The sequence below is a fragment of the Colobus angolensis genome, unplaced genomic scaffold, assembly GCF_000951035.1.
Source record: "Colobus angolensis palliatus isolate OR3802 unplaced genomic scaffold, Cang.pa_1.0 Scaffold134, whole genome shotgun sequence".
NCBI classification, from domain to species: Eukaryota; Metazoa; Chordata; class Mammalia; order Primates; family Cercopithecidae; genus Colobus; species Colobus angolensis.
The window spans coordinates 3,634,003-3,651,895 of record NW_012114422.1 but is presented as its reverse complement, the minus strand read 5'-3'; the positions used below and the strand labels follow the sequence as shown (position 1 = coordinate 3,651,895).

General features: G+C 40.8%; 1 protein-coding gene across 1 annotated transcript in view; it reads left to right on the top strand.

The window, feature by feature from the left end:
- ACOT12 (acyl-CoA thioesterase 12) overlaps positions 1-6,346 on the top strand; it is a 67,604-nt gene extending 61,258 nt beyond the window's left edge. The window contains exons 12-15 of the mRNA XM_011934350.1: positions 145-278; positions 3,449-3,577; positions 5,405-5,531; positions 5,799-6,346. Of these exons, the coding sequence (XP_011789740.1) occupies positions 145-278; positions 3,449-3,577; positions 5,405-5,531; positions 5,799-5,948 (540 nt within the window). The 3' untranslated portion in view covers positions 5,949-6,346. The remainder of the gene's footprint in view (positions 1-144; positions 279-3,448; positions 3,578-5,404; positions 5,532-5,798) is intronic.
- The last annotated feature ends 11,547 nt before the right edge of the window (positions 6,347-17,893 follow it).

Genomic DNA, 17,893 nt, shown 5'->3' with positions numbered 1-17,893 from the left:
ATTGCCATGCGGCTTCAATTTCATCCAGGAAATAAGATGCCTTAGTTACTGCAATTGGCCTTTGACTACATATATATGCATATGGTTTCTAAAGTAAAAGCATCAGTTTTCTTTTGTAATGTAATTTTTTTTGTTGTCTTTTAGATAAAAATATATACTCTGGAAGAGCATGATGTTTTATCCATTTGGGTTGAAAAGCACGTGGGAAGTCCAGCACATTTGGCTTATCGTCTCTTGTCTGACTTTACAAAGCGACCTTTGTGGGACCCCCATTGTGTGTAAGAACAAACTTAAAAATTTTTCTCAATCAACCTTGACATCATGTAAAAGATGATCTCCATATTGCAGTCCGTCTCCACCGTCCAGTGTGTGACTCATTGTTTAAAGAGTATTTTTAAAAGTTTGGCCGGGCATAGCACTTCGGGAGGCTGAGGCAGGTGGATAGTTGAGCCCAGGAGTTCAAGACCAGCCTGGGCAACATGGTGAAAGGCTCTCTATAAAATACACAAAAATTAGCTGGACATGGTGGCGCATGCTTGTAGTCCTAGCTGCTCGGGAGGCCCACGTGGGAGGATTGCATGAGTCTTGGAGGTCAAAGCTGCAGTGAGCCAAGATCATACGACTGCACTCTAGCCTGGGCGACACAGGAGACCCTGTCAAAAATTAAAATAAAAATAAAGTTTGCTCTGGACAGAATACTGCATCAGGTGATATTGAGAGACACAAAACAAAAATTATGCTCACTTATCATCTATATTGAGTTGACCTGCTTTACCTACATCTATTGTAATTCTACCAGTAACTTCAAGGTCAATATTATTTCCATTTAAGAGGTTCTGAGACTTGCCAAGATTGCACAGACAATAAAGTGATGGAACCCAAACTGGAACCCAAGTCTGTCATGCTCTGAATTTTACACTCTTCTACTTTAATATGCAACCTCATTGCTCTTGAGGAAGTGATTATCCGCTTGTCCTGCCTACTCTCAATATTTCATTGGCAGTTCCTTACTTCTCTGTGAAGCAACCCTCCCGGGTGAGAAGCTAAGACAGCAAGCTGTGCGAACCCCGAGGTGAAAGGCATGCCTTCCTGCTCCCCCTCCTGATGATGTCCCTGCTGGTATTAGCCTACATCTCCTATTCCTGCTACTCCCTGTCTCCTGCATCCCTAATCCAATCTCCTCCACTCCCCGGCCCTTTCCTGGAACACAGTACAGAGCTGTGCACCCTGCCAACTGCACTGATGGGGACCAGCTGCACTGAGGCCCAGCCACCTTGGCTATAGCACCCCACAGGGTTTTATGGCCACCTTGTTGACATGGAAGGGTTGGTGAGATGGGCTTCCTATTATGTTCAGCGTTTCCTAATCTTGACAAGATAGAGGCTCATCTTTAAATTTTCTAAAACTCACTGTGATAGAGATTTAGAAATACCATGTAATAGATGATTTAATACCACTAAAGTGAAACATCTCTAAGGTCATGTGTTACATTTGCACAGATGCTAGAGCTTAAATGGGAGGAGTTCCCTTATCCTCCTGGTAGGGCCTGCGAGAGGGGTGTGGCTTATTTCTTCATTTTCTTCATGCTGCTCAAACCCCTAGAGGGATCATGCAGACACTTAAGTCACGGGGAGCGTTTTTTGGGCTCCAACCCCATGGCAGCATCTAGGGTTGAGTGTTTATGGCTCCGGAAGCCCCAGTGGGTGTGTGTTGTGATGTGCTCTTTCAGTTTTGCTGTCTGCAGACAGCTTGTGTTAATCAGCTCAGTTAGACCCTCTGCCTTATCGCAAGGACAGAGGGCTTTCTGTATCCTGGATTCTTGCCTTAGTGTACTAGGAAAAACGGCTCACACATGGCCTTGGAGGATGGGTGCAAGGTTTTGAGTGGTGGAAGTTGCTCTTAGCGAGATGGATGGGGAGCCAGAAGGAGGATGGAGTTGGAAGGTGGTCTTCTTCTGGAGTCAGGCTGCCCAGCCACCAGACTGTCCTCTGACCACCCCTGACCGAATTCCATGTCTTTCCACCATCGATGGCCTGCCAGCGTCTGCTGGTGTGCTCTTCTGTTCCTCTCAACATCCAGCCTGCTAGGCTGGATATGCCCACTAGGGTCTCGGGTTTTTTATGGGCACAGGATGTGGGGTGTGGTGGGCCAAAAGGTAACTTTTGGGGTGTGAAAACAGAAATGCCTGTCCTCATTTAGGTCTGTAGGCACAGGCCCGAGGGTGGAGCCCTCACCAGTGACCCTTCCCTTCTCTATCCAACACTTCCCTGCCCACCTCCCATATCAGAATGATACATCATGGTTAATGCTATCACAATAAATCATTCTGAGAGAAGAGGAACACTTCTCAATTTTCTTGCATCAGTTTAGTAGATACTCTACTAGTACAAAGCTTTTAGGAATAACAATGCCTAAACTTGGCTGTTAATGCTTTAAAAATGTTTCTCCCACTATTCTCTGTCACTTGACATTCTGGCCAAATTGAAGTTGAACAAATGGGGGAATGAATGAATGAATTCTTATTCAACTAACTTTTCTTGTACATCTAATATGATTCAGGTGTTTTTGCTGAATCCTTGCAGTAACCCCACGTATCATTATCTAAATTTTATAGATGAAAAAATAAAATGACTTGCCTAACGCAACTTATGTAGCGAGTAAGTGGCAATCTGGGAGTCAAGAGAGTTGTGTGACTCCAAAGCTAGTGCTGTTTCCAATATGCCACATTTCTTTATCTATATAAACAATCCTTCTTGGACTAACTATATGATTTACGACTCCTTACAATGTTTTTACTTGATCCTAGAGAAAAATAATTTTGTGTAAAACAGCTCTATGCCTTTCACTGAAGTATCAAGAATTATGAACTTGAAGTCAGATGGCCGCCATCCTCTATCACTTGCAGAATTATTCCTTCTGATCAAAGAGCTCTTGTGTTTTTTGTTTGTTGTGGCTTTTTTTTTTTTTTTTGAGATAGGATCTCATTGTGTCACCCAAGCTGGAGTGCAGTGGCACAATCATGGATCACTGCAACCTCAACCTCTCAGGCTCAAGTGATATTCCCACCTCAACCCCTCGAGTAGCTGGGACTACAGGCATGCACCATCACACCCAGCTAATTTAAAAAAATTTTTTTTAAATTTTTTAAATTTTTAAAAGATAAGGTTTTGCAAGTTTGCCCAGGCTGGTCCTGAACTCCTGGCCTCAAGTGATCCTCCCACCTCCACCTCCCAAGGTGTTAGGATTATAGACATGAGCCACTGTGCCCAGCCTCAAAGAGCTCTTCTAAAGACAGACTTGAGCAATAATGCTGGCTTTTAGGGGGATAATTAGATGAGCTGAAGGGGCAAATAAGGATACCAATAATGAGATTATATAAGCAAATAAAGGAAGTGAATGCCTTACCAGGTAGAAAATATAGCTGCTTTTCACTGTTCTATATACACAGGTCCTGTGAAGTCATAGACTGGGTGAGTGAAGATGATCAGCTGTGTCACATCACCTGTCCTGTGCTGAATGATGACAAACCCAAAGACTTGGTAGTACTAATATCACGAAGAAAACCTCTCAAAGATGAGTGAGTATATGCAGTTCAAGTGTTCTATCACTATTTCATAATATAGGATAGAAATTAAAAGTTGATGTGAAAGCCTGTAATCCCAGCACTTTCGGAGGCTGAGGCGGGTGGATCACGAGGTCAGGAGATCGAGACCATCCTGGCTAACACGGTGAAACCCCATCTCTACTAAAAATACAAAAAATTAGCTGGGCGTGGTGGCGGGTGCCTGTAGTCCCAGCTACTTGGGAGGCTGAGGCAGGAGAATGGCGTGAACCCGGGAGGCGGAGTTTGCAGTGAGCCGAGATGGCGCCACTGCACTCCAGCCTGGGCGACAGAGCTAGACTCCGTCTCAAAAAAAAAAAAAAGTTGATGTGAAAATAAGGAAGTCTGTGTAGATATTTCTGCTCTTGAATTATGTTCATTTGAATTATACCTAGATGAATCTTTAGCTATTATGTTAAAAATTAACAGTCGTCTATTAAGTGCCAGCTGTTTGCAAAATACAATGCAAGAATCCTAAAGTAGTTCCTTTTCCCATATAGATGTAAAACTGGTATTCAGTAAACCTTTGAAACATACCATGATTAGTAAAAATGCAGTGAAAGCCAAATAAGACACCAGGAATTGGTTTAGAATTCACCAAGGCTTGACTGTGCTAGACATCCACCATGGCTGGCTGTCAGCCGGGGCTGTTGATCAGAGGACCCAGACATGGTTTTTCCATGTACACTGAACTGCTCAGAGCATGGCAGCTAGCTTCTAAGAGGAAGTGTCCCAAATAATCCCACACACATGTGAGTATTAACAGACGTTCAGTGTCATATCATTTATTATGTCAAAAGATATTAGAAACAAATGGAAAGTCCATCTTATAAATTATGGTAGATCCATACTACAAAATATTGTACCATCATTAAAAAGGATGAAGCAGCTATAATGGGACTGATAGAGAAACACCTCCAAAAATTTATTGCTAGATGAAAAATCAAATTGTAGTTGATATTTGTAAAATGATATTTATGTAAAAAATTTTGTGTGCATTTGCTTATATAAATGTCATTCTTATAGATTTATTTTTATACGATAAAATGTTAAGAGTGGTCACTTCTAGGGTGGAGAATAGCATGGCAGTGCAATTGGACTGTAGGAAGATTTTTATTTTGTAGCCTACAGGGTTCTCTATTGTTGAGAGTTTTTCTTTTAACAATGATGGGTATTGTTTTTATTATTATTATTATTATTATTATTTTAGATGGTGTTTTGCTCTTGTTGCCCAGGCTGGAATGCAATGGCACAATCTCAGCTCACTGCAACCTCTGCCTCCCGGGTTCAAACGATTCTTCTGCCTCAGTCTCCCAAGTAGCTGGGATTACAGGCATGTGCCACCATGCTCAGCTAATTTTATATTTTTAGTAGAGACGAGAGTTCTCCATGTTGGTCAGGCTGGTCTCGAACTCCCAACCTCAGGTGATCTGCCGGCCTCAGTCTCCCAAAGTGCTGGGATTACAGGCATGAGCCACTGCGCCCGGCCTGTTTTTTAATTTAAAAAGGAAAGGAGGCTGAAATTACAACCCTGTAGGGCACAATAAAACTACAGTTGGTGGTTGACTCCAGCTTCATGGAGTTACATAAAGCCTTGTGTATGCAATTCTAAGGCAGAAAACACTATTTCCTACCTTGAATGTAGCCTAGAGAGTGTTTTCTGATGAGACCACTCATCTAGGAGATCTGGGCCTTCATAGTTTCACTTCTACCTGTATAAATAAATTGAGTTAACTATAGGGATTTATTTTCTAACAACTATTTTTTATTTCTCACAAGAGCTTAGAAAATGTCTTCTTTCAGTAACACTTACACAGTGGCAGTGAAGTCGGTCATTTTGCCATCGGTCCCTCCGTCTCCACAGTACATCAGAAGTGAAATCATATGTGCCGGATTTCTCATCCATGCTATTGACAGCAATTCATGCATTGTAAGTTTGATGAAACATCTGTGATTAATTGACTCTGCCAGATAGAGAAAAATCTCTTAATTTACCCGATGTCCTAATTAATTGTAATCTGTAATTTGTGTCCACACTGTGGGAATCCTAAGGTCATCCTTTCAGATCATCTATTCCAGATGGTACCCCAAAAGATTAGGGTCGTAGTCTCCCCTACACCAGCAAAACTCAGATCCTTGCTTGAAAAAGCTCCAAGTCAATAAGAAATTAAAATATTGTACTTTCTTTTTGAAACAGGTATCTTACTTTAACCATATTTCTGCTAGCATCCTTCCTTACTTTGCTGGAAATCTTGGTGGCTGGTCGAAATCCATTGAAGAAACAGCAGCCTCTTGTATACAGTTCTTAGAGAATCCTCCTGATGATGGGTTTATAAGCACATTTTAAATGGTCAACTTTCAATTACCAGTAATTTAATTTCCCACTTTTAATTCCAGACACCCTTAGCCCTGACATTTGTCAAGCTTTTGGGCCACAAAATAATTAATATAAGCCTAAGCAAAATGCAGTGAAAAAGTTAAAAAATAAAATGCATCTTAAGTCAAATACCAGTGATCTGGATTAGCATTAAAAGAGCTTTAAAATTCTGTTTTAAGTCATCTGTGGCTCTGCCTCTTCCAGGGGCACAGATAGTGGAAAATTGCCTGTATGCAATACTATGTGTTCTATAAAATGGCATGAATTTAGTTTAAATTATCATAAATATTTTTAGGTTACAGAGTGAAACATGTGTTCTGTGTGAAATTCCAAAAAAAATTATAAAATCTAAAATGATGATTTGCTAAGTTGACTCGTTGATTAATGTATGGCATTCTTCCTTGTGCAGCAGGTATCTATATGTCAGAAGCGTTTGACAAGATGTATTACATAGTCTAGAGATTTAAATTGGGGAGACATTAAAACGTAATGGAATCCAATCAATTTTAGTAATAAGAACAACTTTACTAGTGTCATTTAACATATATTCCAGGTGGCTGACCAATTTAGTGTCTATTGCTCTATATACACACACAAGGTACCTGCAAAATGTAATACTACAGAGAAAGAGAATATTGACTGAGATCTCTTTCATAACCATTACATTAGCACTTTATTCTGTAGACTTCAACATTCATTATTCTCCTCTGTCTGTGATTTGTCTTAACTCATGAGACAAGCCAGAATACGGCAAGCTAGCCTCCTTTAAAGGACATGTTTTAAAAGTTGAAGGAGTCTCCATTATTGGTGGGCACACTTAACAGGTTAGATGCATCCTGCTGTTAGTTTGCTAAAGTTCTACCTCTGCTCCCCCTACCCACCCTCACCCATCTCTTCACACAAGGTAAGGCTGGTTATAATTATTTGTATTTTTCCTGTGCCAGCAAGTTTTCATTTACATGAACTTTGGACTGTTCTGCAATTTTATACATTAACATTTATATACATAAGAAGAGTGGATATGTGGATTAAAATAATTACATATTATATTACAGAAGTAGAAATGGTTTTGAGAATATTTTTACATTTTGTAAAAGTCAACAAAATTAGTAATGAAGAGGTTACGTTAAACTAAAATTTCAGACCTCACCTACAATTGAGACACTTCCAAATGCCGTCTGCCTAGCCTAAGTCTTTGCATTTACATTTTTTGAAATGTTTTCCTGAATAGTAATGGAAACATTGTGAAGTTAAAGAAGTACAGTGATGATAGCTGGATCACTCTGAGACATAAAGATGTTGCCCACTGTAATTTACAACAGAGGCATAGTCTATTCCTGCATTACCCAATATGTGTCATTAAATAGCACTGGCCACATGTGCTATTTAATTAAAATTAAATAAATTTCAAAAATAAATTCTCCCACCATACTAGCCCCAATACAAGTATTATTAGTCACCTGTGGTTAGTGGCTATCATATTGGACTATACAGATATAGAATATTTCCATAATCACAGAAGATTTTTAGATAGTGCTGTTCTATTCAGTTTATCCCAGTCTTAACAATAATGCAGACAGGTCCTGTTTTCCCATTTTCACCTATCTTAGTGCAAAACAATCCCTTCTACCCCCCCCTTTTTTTTTTTAATATATTTCACTTTTATGTTTCTGAACAAAAACACAGGACTCATCCACCTGGCTCTTTCGGCATATCCTGAATTGAAGAGCTCATTTTCAGGACCACTGGACTTTAGAGATGCTAAATGAGCATGGCAAGAAGATAAGATAGCAATGCATTTAGGCTCTCCTTAGGGCATTTCCAAAAGTTTGAAATCTATTGTCTGAAACAATGATGAAATTAACTAAGGTGTTCCAGTTGTAAAATGTAATAACAGCTCTTAAGTTTGCATTTTCTTTTTTATTAGGAATATGCTCACTCTTTCATTCATTCAGATGTTTACTGAGAACTTACTTTGTGCTAGACACATCTTAGGCACTGCAGGTTCAGCAAGAAACAGAAGCATACTCTGTTCACATCATAAATAAAATTAATATAGAATATTAGAAGATATGTTATAAGGAAAAATTAATCAGGGTAAAGAGGAAGAGTTGGGGGTGGTGGTTGATATTTTAAGTAGGGTGGTCCACGTAGGCTTCCTTGAGGGACATTTAAGCAAAAGCCTGCAGGCAGAGAGGGAGTGAGCTGAGGATCTCTGGATGCAGCATGCTTCCTACCGAGGGACTAGCCAAGGCAAAGTCCCTAAGCAGGGAGTGTTTCTGGCACATTGTAGGAAAGAAAAGAACCTGGTGAGACTTCAACGGAGCGAGAGAAAATTAAAGACAGCTGAATTAAAGATCATCCTCCCCTACTCTCTTTGATGTCCAGGCTTTAAGCAAATGCATTTGCTCTAAGGGTAAGCAGCTAAGTTAGTTCATCAGCAGTCAGCCCCCTGGAGACTCAGGACAGAGGAAACCTAAAAAAATGTAGTCACACTGATTTTTTTCCTTTGGAGTGTCAAAGTATCCTTAAGGGATACTCAAAATTTCATGCTGTTTTTTGATGGTAAGGGTTTTCAAGTGCTTCTAACAGGACCGAAAGGTTTTTGATTAAGAAAGGAAACTCAGCCGGCTGCGGTGGCTCATGCGTGTAATCCCAGCACTTTGGGAGGCCGAGGCAGGTAGATTACCTGAGGTCAGGAGTTTGAGACCAGCCTGGGCACCATGGTGAAACCCCGTCTCTACTGAAAATACAAAAATTCGCTGCATGTGGTGGTGCCCACCTGTAATCCCAGCTACTCAGGAGGCTGAGGCAGGAGAATTGCTTGAACCTGGGAGGCGAAGTTTGTAGTTTGCAGAGATTGTGCCACTACACTCCAGCCTGGGCAACAGAGTGAGACTCTGTCTCAACAAAAGAAAAAGGAAGCTCATTCCTATTCTTCCTAGTTTCAATGCAATCTAGTTACTAATCTGCATTCAGTTTCTCTATTATGTTTGTTTTAGGAAAAAAATCCAGTGAAAAAATGGGAAAATGGATCAGAATATAGTTTACCCTGTACTCAAACATCTTTAGGAAATGATTAATTTTAATAATTAATGGAAATAAACCACTATATACATGTGTATGTATATACACACACACACACACGCACACACATATATATAATCATGTGGTTTTGTTTATATTTCTTATTAAACATTTCAGAAATAAGCTTGGACATTTTTACTGGCATAGTTATAAGGATAGTCTTGAAAATATATGTTGATACTATCATATTTGGGATTAAGTTAAAAAAAGGAAATATATGTTGAAAAATACATATAAAGGAATAAGTCTTGTGGTTTAGAGTAAATTATTAAAATAAGAACTATTAAGTTTGTTCATAATTTATTTCCCCTTTCCAAAGTATTAAAACTATGGGGACAGGCAGCTCCCCATGAGCCCTGGGTGGTCTTGCACATTCTTGCTGAGTGTGCCAGGCCACAGGACTCATCTGTCTCCCAATTCTGAGCAATTTCTGTAGCTAGTCCCATTGACAACTCAGTGGGTCAAGGTGACCACAGCATGACTTCCGTGTAACTGTGCACTCTCTGGGCAGAGGAGGCCTGGCTTGTTTGGCGCCTGCTACAGTGCTTGCTACTTGCTCAAAAAGTCATGGGCCTTTGGTTCCCCAGCTGGGACACAAGCCCAGTATGTCTGCAGCATTCACTATGCCCATCTTGTCACCTCTGTGGGACTTGGAGGGAACGGAAAGCAACACAAATATGCTAATACTTATGCCACTTGCTGTGTCATGAGTAATACAATCCTTCATCTCTGAACCAAAAGTCTTGTGTCTTTTGTCAACATCCACAAAACAGTAAGAGATTAACTGAGAGTCTTAAGACTCTCGGCTGGGCATGGTGGCTCACGCATGTAATCCCAGCACTTTGGGAGGGCGAGGCGGGAGGATCACCTGAGGTGGGGAGCTTGAGACCAGCCTGACCAACATGGAGAAACTCCATCTGTACTAAAAATACAAAATTAGCCAGATATGGTGGCGGGCGCCTGTAATCCCAGCTACTCAGGAGGCTGAGGCAGAAGAATGCTTGAACCCAGGAGGTGGAGGTTGCAGTGAGCCAAGATCGTGCCAATGCACTCCAGCCTGGCAACAGGGCGGGACTCCGTCTCAAAAGAAAAAAGAATCTCAGGGCCGGGTGTACATTGGCTTATGCCTATAATCCCAGCACTTTTGGAGGCTGAGGCACGAGAATCACTTGAGCCCAGTTCGAGACTAGCCTGGGCAACATAGCAAGACTCCATCTCTATGAAAAATGAAAAAATCAACCAGGCATGGTGGTGCATACGTGTAGTCCCAGCCACTTGGGAGGCTGAGGTGGGAGGATTGCTTGAGCCCCGGAGTCATGGCTGCAGTGAGCCATGATCATGCCACTACACTCCAGCCTAGGAGACAGAGTGAGACACTGTGAAACACTGTCTCTAAAAAGAGAAAGCAAGACTCTCAAACCCTTCAAAGTTATTGACAGTAAACCATCTCCAGATTCAAAAGTCAGAGAAATCTGATATTAAAAATGCCTTTCTCATTTTACACCTGCAAAGATGAAGCACCCTATAAAAATTGCATACCTGATACCACCTTTCACATCCAATTTGGTGATATTTTGGGGATACTGAAAATAGATTAGAAAAGTATTTTTATCACTGGACACAATTCATTCCTGCTTTACATACCCACCTTGTTTCCTTGTCCGGCTTAGATTCTGTGGTCCATCATTATAATCACTCCCTGGAAAACACTGCACCTCTGTCCTTTCATTCAGCTTCTCTGACAAAAACCCCAACTGTGGCTAAATTAAACTATTCATAATACTTCATTCCTGCACAGATCAGGTGGAAATTGTGTACTGGTCTCACTTTAAGTTCATGACCACAGATTTTAAAAGGGTGCTTAGGACGCTGGTAATTCTACTCCATTCCCCGGATATTTGCTATTTCACACTGAGTCCTCTTCCCTCAAGCTTCTCATGTCTCTTACCCTGACTCGGGTCATGAACTTCAAAAAATATTCATTGAGAAAATATAAACCATCAGGCAGGAGTCTTCTCCTATTCCCATCCACACGCCTTTCACCTCTTTGCCTTTTCTCCTATTTATAATGGATGAAATATCTCTACCCCTAGCAGAGAACAATTTCTCTCACCTTCTCTAGGACTGAAGGTGCTTGCCGTCCATCAGTTCTCTTTTTTCTCTGCTTCAGGAGTTTCTTTACCTCCATTGGATTAATTTCCATAACCACTGGGATCTCTTATAACAAAATAAAATGATACATTTTCTGGATGCGTTTCCTAAACCCCACCCCATCTCTATTCCAGTGGTCAATAGAGGTGGTCGTCACACCTTTATTTTATTTACCTGACTATACTCCCATCTGCACTACTCCACAATATTTCTATTATCAGGATCAACTATGTCTTTTCTATTGCCAAATCTAATGGCCCTGTTCTTGACTTAGTCTCTGAGCAGCCTTCAGTGAAGTTGACTCCTTGCTTCTTTTTGCAACATTTTCTCTTCTTGACTTCCATGACATCACACTCTTAGAATCCCTCCTACATCACTAATTCCATTTTTAAAGCCTTTTATTGTGGTTCTTCCTCTTCCATCAGACCTCTCAAAATTAGGTTACCCTAGGGCTCTGGCCTTGGCCTCTTCTCCTCTATCTCTGTTCCTCAGTGGGTCTAAACCAGTATCTGGGTTTTAAAAGCCATCTATTTACCAGGAATTCCCACCTCTATATCTCCAGGCTTAATTTCTCCTGAACTTCATACTTGTATATTTAAGTACTTGTTTGATATTTCCATTAGGACAATAGTCATCTCAAAGTCAATATTTCCAAAACAGACCACCCGATTCTGCCACCTTTTCCTCCACAAATTCCGTTTCCTTCAGCAAACTCTATTGGCTCTTTGTCAAAAATATAACCAGAACCTTACTACTTCTTACCAACTTTACCACTAAAGCCCTAATCCAAAACACTATCTTCTCTCATCTGGATTATAACCTATCTTCCCTGCCTGGCACAGTGGCTCACTCATGTAATCCCAGCACTTTGGGGGGCCAAGGCGGGTGGATTACCTGAGGTCAAGAGTTCGAGACCAGGCTGGCCAACATGGTGAAACCTTGTCTCTACTAAAAAACAAAAATTAGCTGGGCTTGGTGGCACATGCCTGTAATCCCAGCTGCTTGGGAGGCTGAGGCAGAAGAGTTGCTTGAGCCCAGGAGACGGAGGTTGCAGTGAGCTGAGATAGTGCCACTGCACCCCAGCCTTGCCAACAGAGCGAGACTCTGTCTCAAAAAAAAATATATATATATATATATAAAACCTATCTTCCCATTTCTCTTTTCTGCTCCTCTCTTCATTCTACTTTCAACCCAGTACCTGATCATGTCACATTTCTCCTCAAAACCCATCAACAATTTTGCATATCACAGAGCAAGAGCCACAGTCTCATAATGATCTATAAGGGTCTGTGTGGTACATTAGGTGGCTATTCAGAACTATTCATTCTGTCACCTTTCATTCATGAATGGAGAATACTTTCCTACTTCTTGTCACTTGACCATGTGACACATCAATGTTAGCAGACATGCAACCAAAGGCTTGAAAGGTATTTTTGCAACGGACTTTTCTTCTTGCATCTCTGCCACTGTCATGAGAAAAACATGCCAAGATTAGTCTGATGGTCCCAGGAAAGGGAAGAGAGACACGTGGAACAGAGCTGCTTCATCTGAGCCCAGCTTAGTTCAGCCCAACCCTAACTGAACTGCAGATGGATGTGGACAAGCCCAACTAAGTTTTGCAGGGCTGTCTACGCATGCCCAGCCTAGATCTCTGACCCACAGGCATGAGCTAAATAAATGGTTATTCTTGTATGCTTTTGAGATTTTGTGATTGTTACTTAGCAGAAACTGATAGAGCCTACAGGATCTGAGCTTTGTTGACTATACAATCTTTTGCTAGATTTTCCTTCATTCTTTTCCAGCCATATTTGTCTCTTTGCTGTTTTGTTTTTTTGGTGTTTTTTGTTTTTTGTTTTTCTTTTTGCTATACCAGGCATGTTCCTTCCTCAGTATAATTGCATTATCTATTCCCTCACCTCAGGATACCCAAGATGATACGCTTTGGCTGTGTACCCACCCAAATCTCACCTTGAATTGTAAGCCCTATAATCCCCACGTGTCAAGGGCAGGACCAGGTGGAGGAGGTAATTGAATCATGGGGCGGATTCTCCCGTGCTGTTCTCATGAAAGTGAGTCTCGCGAGATTTGATGGTTTTATAAGCATCTGGCATTTCACCTGCTGCTACCCACTCCATCCTGCTGCCCTGTGAAGAAGGTGCTTGCTTCTCCTTTTCCTTCCACCATGATTTTAAGTTTCCTGAGGCCTCCTCAGCTATGCAGAACTGTGAGTAATTAAACCTCTTTCCTTTATAAATTACTCTCTCAGATATTTCTTCATAGCAGTACTGGGAGAATGGACTAATACATCAAGGCTTACTCCCTCATCCCTCACCTCCTTTTGGTCTATCCTCAAAGCCTATCTTATAAAAGAGGCCTTTCCTAAGCCCCTTATTTAAAATCAACCCCCCACCCCAAATTCCCTTTTTCTGTTTAATTCTTATTATCTAACATGTATGTTTTTTTTTTTTTTTTTTTTTTTGAGGCAGAGTTTCCCTCTTGTTGCCCAGGCTGGAGTGCAATGGTGCCATCTTGGCTCACTGCAACTTCTGCCTTCTGGTTTCAAGCAATTCTCCCGCCTCAGCCTCTGGAGTAGCTGGGATTACAGGTGCCCAGTTAATTTTTGTATTTTTAGTATAGGTTGGGTTTCACCATGTTGGTGGTTTCAAACTCCTGACCTCTTGATCTGCCCACATCTGCCTCCCAAAGTGCTGGGATTACAGGCATGAGTCACCATGCCAGATACATATATCTTTTATATTGTTTTTTTGTCTGTCGTCCCCAATTAGAATGTAAGCTTCATGAGAACCAAAATTTTCATTTTATTCATTGCTGTATCCCCAGTGTTAGTATGTTTCCTGGCACATAATAGGTATTCAATTAAATTTTCTTTGAATAAAACTTGTCTTCCCCAGCTCAGGACAAAATCTAAAAGTTTAAAATTTATTTGTATTTTTTTTTCTTTTCACAAGAACAATACAGAAGGATTTTGTAATACTTTAGCTTTATACTACTATTTACAAGTTACACATTACTTTTATACTTTTAGTAATATTTATTTCAATTTGTCTACGTATATACCAGTATGGTTGCTTACCATTCTTTCTTGCATCTTAGAGTTTACATCTTATGTAACTTCACTTCTGCCCAAAGTATAACATTGAGAATTTTCTTTAGGAGCTATTGGTGGTACATTTTAAAAATTTACCTTTGAAGGACTTCTCCTTCTCCTCCTTCTCCTTCTCCTTCTCCTTCTTCTTCCTCTTCCTCTTCCTCTTCTCCTTCTCCCTCTTCTTCTTCTTCCTCCTCCTCCTCCTCCTCCTCGGGCCTTACTATGTTCAGGCCTTGAGCTCCTGAGCTCAAAGAATCCTCCTGCCTCAGCCTCCTGAGTAGCTGGGACTATAGGCCTATAGCACCCACCTGGCATTGTCTTTCATCTTTATAGTTCAGTGAGCATACAATTCTAAGTTGAAAATTATTATCTCTAAGCATATTAAAGATATTATACAGTGTTTCCTGGCTTTCACTGTTACTATGACAGAGAATATTGTTCTTCTTTGTAAGTAATATATTTTCTCTCAGAATGCTTTAAAATAATCTCCTTATTTTATGGTTTCGCAATACACTGTAATGCCTAATTGTGTTTTTCTTCTTATTTAACCTTCTCAGGATATATTGAGTTTCCTGAAAGGAAAAAGAAAAGCCTCAATGATTCTGAGAAATTCTTGGCCATTTAAAAAAATATTGCCTTTTTCCCGTTCTATTATAAATTTGTGAGGCCTTCTCATTCTGTCCTCAATGTCTGTTAACCTCTTTTCACATATATCGATCTCAGCATCTCTCTGTGGTATATTCGAATTTCTTTAGATTTATCTTCCAGTTCAGTGTTCAGTGTTCAGGGTTCTGTTCACCTTCTTTTTTTTTTTTTCTTTTTTTGAGACAGAGTCTTGCTTTGTTGCCCAGGCTGGAGTGCATTGGCACAATCTCCACACAGTGCAACATTTGCCTCCCAGGTTCAAGCAATTCTTGTGCCTCAACCTCCCAGGTAACTGGGACTGCAGGCATTCACCACCATGCCTAGCTAATATTTTGCATTTTAGTAGGGACAGGGTTTCACCATGTTGCCCAAGCTGGTCTTGAACGCCTGAGCTTAGGCAATCCACCCACCTCAGCCCCACCAAAGTGCTAGGATTACAGGCGTGAGCCACTGCACCCAGACCACTTTATCATTTTTTTGACCTAAAATTAAAATTTCAATTTCAATTATATATTTCAATTCTAGAAGTTTCTATTGGTTACTTTTTAAGTCTGGTAGTTTTTTGGGTTTTTTTTTTTTTTTTTAAACAATCTCCTGTTCCTTGCCCAAGTTTTCCACTTTTAAAATTTCTTTAAATATATGAATGGCTATGGTCTGAATGTTATATCTTCCCCAGATTCATGTGCTGAAATCCTAAACCCCAAAGTGATACTATTAAAATACAGCATTTGAGAGGTAGTTTGGTCATGAGGGCTGAGCCCTTGTCAGTGAGATTGGTGCCTTTACAAAAGAGGCCCAAAGGAGTTTGTCCCTTTTACCATGTGAGGACACAGCAAGAAGGCACTATCTGTTTTTTTTTTTTTTTAAGACAAGGTCTTGCTCTGTGTCTGTCATCCAGACTGGAGTACAGTGGTGCCATCTCAGCTTACTGCAGCCTTGACCTCCCAGGCTTAAGGAATCCTTTCCCCCCAGCTTCCCAAATAGCTGGGACTACAGGCACAAGCCACCAAGTTCAGCTACATTTTGTATTTTTTGTAGAGACAGGGTTTTGCCATGTTGCCCAGGCCGGTCTTGAGCTGCTGGGTTCAAGCAATCCACCCAACTGGGCCTCCCAAAGTGCTGGGATTGCAGACGTGAGCCACCTTGCCTGGCCAAGAAGGCACTATCTATTGAACCAGAGAGCTGGCCTTCACAGACACTGAATCTGTTGGCACCTTGATCTTGGACTTTTTAGTCTCCAGAACTGTAAGAAATAAAAATTTCTGTTGTTTATAAGCCATCTGGTTTAGTTTATAGTATTTGGTTATAGTGGCCCAAACAAAACAAAACACAAAGCATACTTGTTTATATTTTGTCTAATAATTCCCAAACCTGAAATGTTTGCAGGACTGATTTCACTATTCGTTGCTGCTGCTGGTTCTTATTCATGATATATTTTCTTGTGTTTTTGTGATTTTATCATGAAGTCTGGTCCCTTGAATTTTGTGTGCATTCTTTGAGACCTAGGTTGTGGTCAAGGGCTGCCAGAAAGGATGGTGATGATTCTGCCAGTTGCCGGCAGATTTTTTAATGAAGATCTCAAGCTGAGGTCAATTTGACCATACAAGCAGTATGAATTAAGACTGAAAACTCAGGTGATAGTGGACAATTTTTTCCCCTGCCACCCAATGCCGAAGTGGAGACAGGCAATAAGTTTTCTTCCTGTCTTCTTTAGGGCAAGCTTATTTCTTTTCACTCTTACACTGAGGATAGTATAGATCTTTGGTCTCTGCTTTATGCAAAGGTCTTCAGCCATACCGCCCATGGTATGTAGGCCCTTGACTTTATTTTCTGTCTCCAGGCAGCTCAAAGTTTTTAGGATTCAGCAGACACCCTCAGCTTCAGCACTGGATTGTCTTCTGAAGTGCCTGCATTCACTTAATATTTGGCCTCTGTAGGTTCTATACACTCATAAACTCAGTTATGCTTTTAAGGAGATTGAAAAAGAAATGTATTCCACATTTTGGGGGTGTATTTTCAGTGGTAAGACAACTTGGAGGTTCACCTTCCTGCCTGAAACAAAATTTATGTCCATTTCTCTCTATATATATTCGTATTCACTGCCCTAGTCTAAGACACTATCATTTCTCACTACAAGAGCTTCCTAATTTCTCTCTCTGTGTTTACTCTTGTACTCCTACAATTTATTCTCCATATAGCAGCCAGAATATTTTTTTTAAAAGGCTTGTCACCAGCATGTCACTTCCTAGCTTAAAACTCCCCAAGGAGGAGAGTAGGCAAATCTTTAAATAAAGAAAGTAGGTTCGTGGTTGCTTAAGGTAGGGTGGGCAGGGTGTTTGTGAGCATTGGGGATAGAAAGGATGAATGACTGCTAATAGGTATGGGTTTCTTCCTTTTTTTTTTTTTTTCGAGACAGAGTTTTGCTCTCTTTGCCCAGGCTAGGGTGCAATGGCGCCATCTCAGCTCACCGCAACCTCCACCTCCCAGGTTCAAGTGATTCTCCTGTCTCAGCCTCCTGAGTAGCTGGGACTACAGGCATGTGCCACCATGCCCAGCTAATTTTGTATTTTTAGTAGAGATGGGATTTCTCCATGTTGATCAGGCTGGTCTCGAACTCCTGACCTCAGATAATCCGCCCGCCTCAGCCTCCCAAAGTGCTGGGATTACAGGCGTGAGTCACTGCGCCCAGCTTGGTATGGGTTTCTTTTGAAAGTGAGGAAGATGCTCTAAAATTGATTGTGGTTATGGTTGCTTAGCTCTGTGAATATACTAAAACCATTGAATTATACACTTTACATAGTCAATCATATGATATGTGAATTACATCATGATACAGTTGTTATTTGAGAAACAACAACAGCTTTCCAACAGGGAGAAGCACGTCCAGAATAGTGAACTAGGAACCTCTTTCATAATAGTAACA